Source organism: Sorghum bicolor, chromosome 4 (assembly GCF_000003195.3).
Source record: "Sorghum bicolor cultivar BTx623 chromosome 4, Sorghum_bicolor_NCBIv3, whole genome shotgun sequence".
NCBI lineage: Eukaryota > Viridiplantae > Streptophyta > Magnoliopsida > Poales > Poaceae > Sorghum > Sorghum bicolor.
In genome coordinates, this window is record NC_012873.2 from 9,609,798 (window position 1) to 9,612,196 (window position 2,399).

Below are 2,399 nucleotides of genomic sequence, written 5' to 3' on the forward strand. Positions count from 1 at the left end.
AAACAACTTTGTGAAGCTAATGCAAAAACGATACAGGTTGCAACTAGCTTTTTTTTTCCTAGGGGGTGCTCCCATCCTCACAGCTGCAGTGCATCCATTGCTTTCTCCTGCAGTATATGTATATCCACCCTCATGCGCTGGTTTTAGGACGGGACATGTAGAAGCAGATTTAGGCTCCTTTTAGAGCACAGAACTTTTTTGGTTCCATGAAAATAAATTGATTTGTGTGAAAATTCTGTATGATTACTGTGGAATTCATGTATTCCAAATGGGCCCTTAACTTTTCCGCGTCCTACAGAGTTGGTCATAGAAATCAGTTGAAGAAACCATGGAAACTGAAAAATCATTGCCAAAGAAACCACACACACGCAGCAGAAGATCGATCGACATTGCTTAACTATAACTGATACTTTCATTAGCTTTAATCCAACTGCCTGGCAATCCATGATTACATGAAGACAAGCCTTTCCATTGCCATGTCTGTTTCCTTTTTCATTTCTTGCAAAGATAAAAAAAAGAAGAAGAAGAGAAAACAAAGATGGGAAATAAAGGATAACTGATCGATGACGAGATACTAGATGTATAGTAATAATAAGATAGGCTAAAGTTAAACGCCAGCAATAATCTTGCTGATGTTAAACTACGACCACGCTGAGTGCCTGAGTCCCTTAAAAAGATAGCTTTCCAATCAGCTCACACGCACATCGTCTTTGTTGTGGTTGCAGCAGCTCGATCGGTGAGCTCAAGCGCGGTCCTTGCGGGTCTCCGCGTTCCCCAGGGTGAGCTCCAGGCCCTCCTCCTCGTCGGGGTTCTTCTCAGTCATGATCACCTCCTCCTCCCTCGCACCCGCCGCCGCCTGCTCCCCGCTGCTCCTGCGGAAATAGAACCCGAGAGGGGACAAAAGCGCGCCACCGCGGCCGGACGCCACGAAGGCCGGTGCCTTGTTGGCCGCCAGCAGGGTCACCGGGTCGGGGACAGGCCGGCTCATCATCAGCGGCGTGGTGGTGGACCACGAAGGCGGCAGCACGTCGTTGTTGGGGTCCCTCGTCGGGCTCGGTGGTGGGGTGGCGGGTGGCGGGGAGGAGTAGCGCGCCTTCTTGCGGAGGCGCGGCGGGGACGAGGGCGGGGAGCCGTCCGGCGCCTTGGAGTTGGAGGAGCTCGCGAAGAAGTTGGGGTACGAGTTGTCGCTGAGCTGCTTGGACAGGTTCTTGAGCCACGCCGGAACGGGGTCGGCTCCGCCGCTGCCCCCGCCGCCGAGCGCGATGCCGGAGGGTGACGACGGCCGGGTCAGACTGTTGGAAGCTCCGCCTGGTGGGTTCACCGGAGCAGACGACCCGCCAACGTCGGCCATATGCTGATCATCACCTGCCGGAGGCTTGGGTCCCTGAAGAAACACAAATCGAATTAGAGCCGAGAGGGCATCAACGAACAACGATAGACTAACGCAAAAAATGTGCAATCGATCGACGACAGTTTTTCTTTCCCTGCACATCCGTTATTCCGTTTATACTCGACAGTACGACTAACGAGGACTGAAGCAGCAGCTAGCATCAGACCAAAGCAAGAGCCGTGGCTGCAGTGCACACAGTACACAGCCACGCAAGAGCAAGACAAGAGCAGGAAGCTCATCCAGATCCAATCTTGTTGGAAAGGACGAGCAACTGAAATTAAAACAAAACAAATTTTGGACTTTTGCTACAAAACGAAGCGCGGCCGCGCAAAAGATGGTCGATCGGCTTGCAACTGTCGACGATCGATACTACACACGCAGCTCGATCCGGAAAGCGAAGCAATGCGCAGGACACGACGACAAAGAACGAGAACCAACGGAAACGAAACAACAATGGAAACATGGCGGCGGCGGCGAGCTCCATCGGAACAGCTAGCGAGAAAGAGTGATGAGTACCTTGCGGTAGGTGGTGCCGCCGTCCGCGACGATCCTCGACACGATCGCCCGGCGACGGCGCTCCCGGCGGCGGTTGTTCTCCGCCTTCTTCCCGTTGCCACTCCCGTTCCCGTTCTCGTCCCCTGCCCTAGCCCATGCGTCGTCGCCACCCCCACTCCCTCCCGCTCCAACTCCCTTGGTCACCATGCCTCTTCTCCACTCAGAGAGCTCACTCGCTCAACTTGTGAGTTTGTGAGGACGAAGCTGCTGCGGTGGTGGTGCATCGATCGGCTGCCAGTGCCACCTTTATAGGCCGCCACTGGCAACTGACAGGACAGTGATTTTCCCATTATGCCCATGCTCAGGTACACATGACGGCAAAGGACCCGGAGGGGCACCTTTGGTAATTGCATAAGGTACCTATTCAGCAGTGGCAATTTTTAGGGAATGGTGTATTAGCCTTAATGACCTGCCAAGAATGGATGACAAGGAATGTGGTCTCTAGTTAGAGTAA

General features: G+C 53.5%; 1 protein-coding gene across 1 annotated transcript; it reads right to left on the reverse strand.

The window, feature by feature from the left end:
- Nucleotides 743-2,092, reverse strand: LOC110434729 (protein BZR1 homolog 3-like). The gene is made up of 2 exons (XM_021459443.1): nt 1,907-2,092; nt 743-1,384 (listed from the first exon to the last, which is right to left on the reverse strand). Exons 1-2 carry the CDS (start codon nt 2,090-2,092, stop codon nt 743-745), a joined length of 828 nt encoding a protein of 275 aa, XP_021315118.1.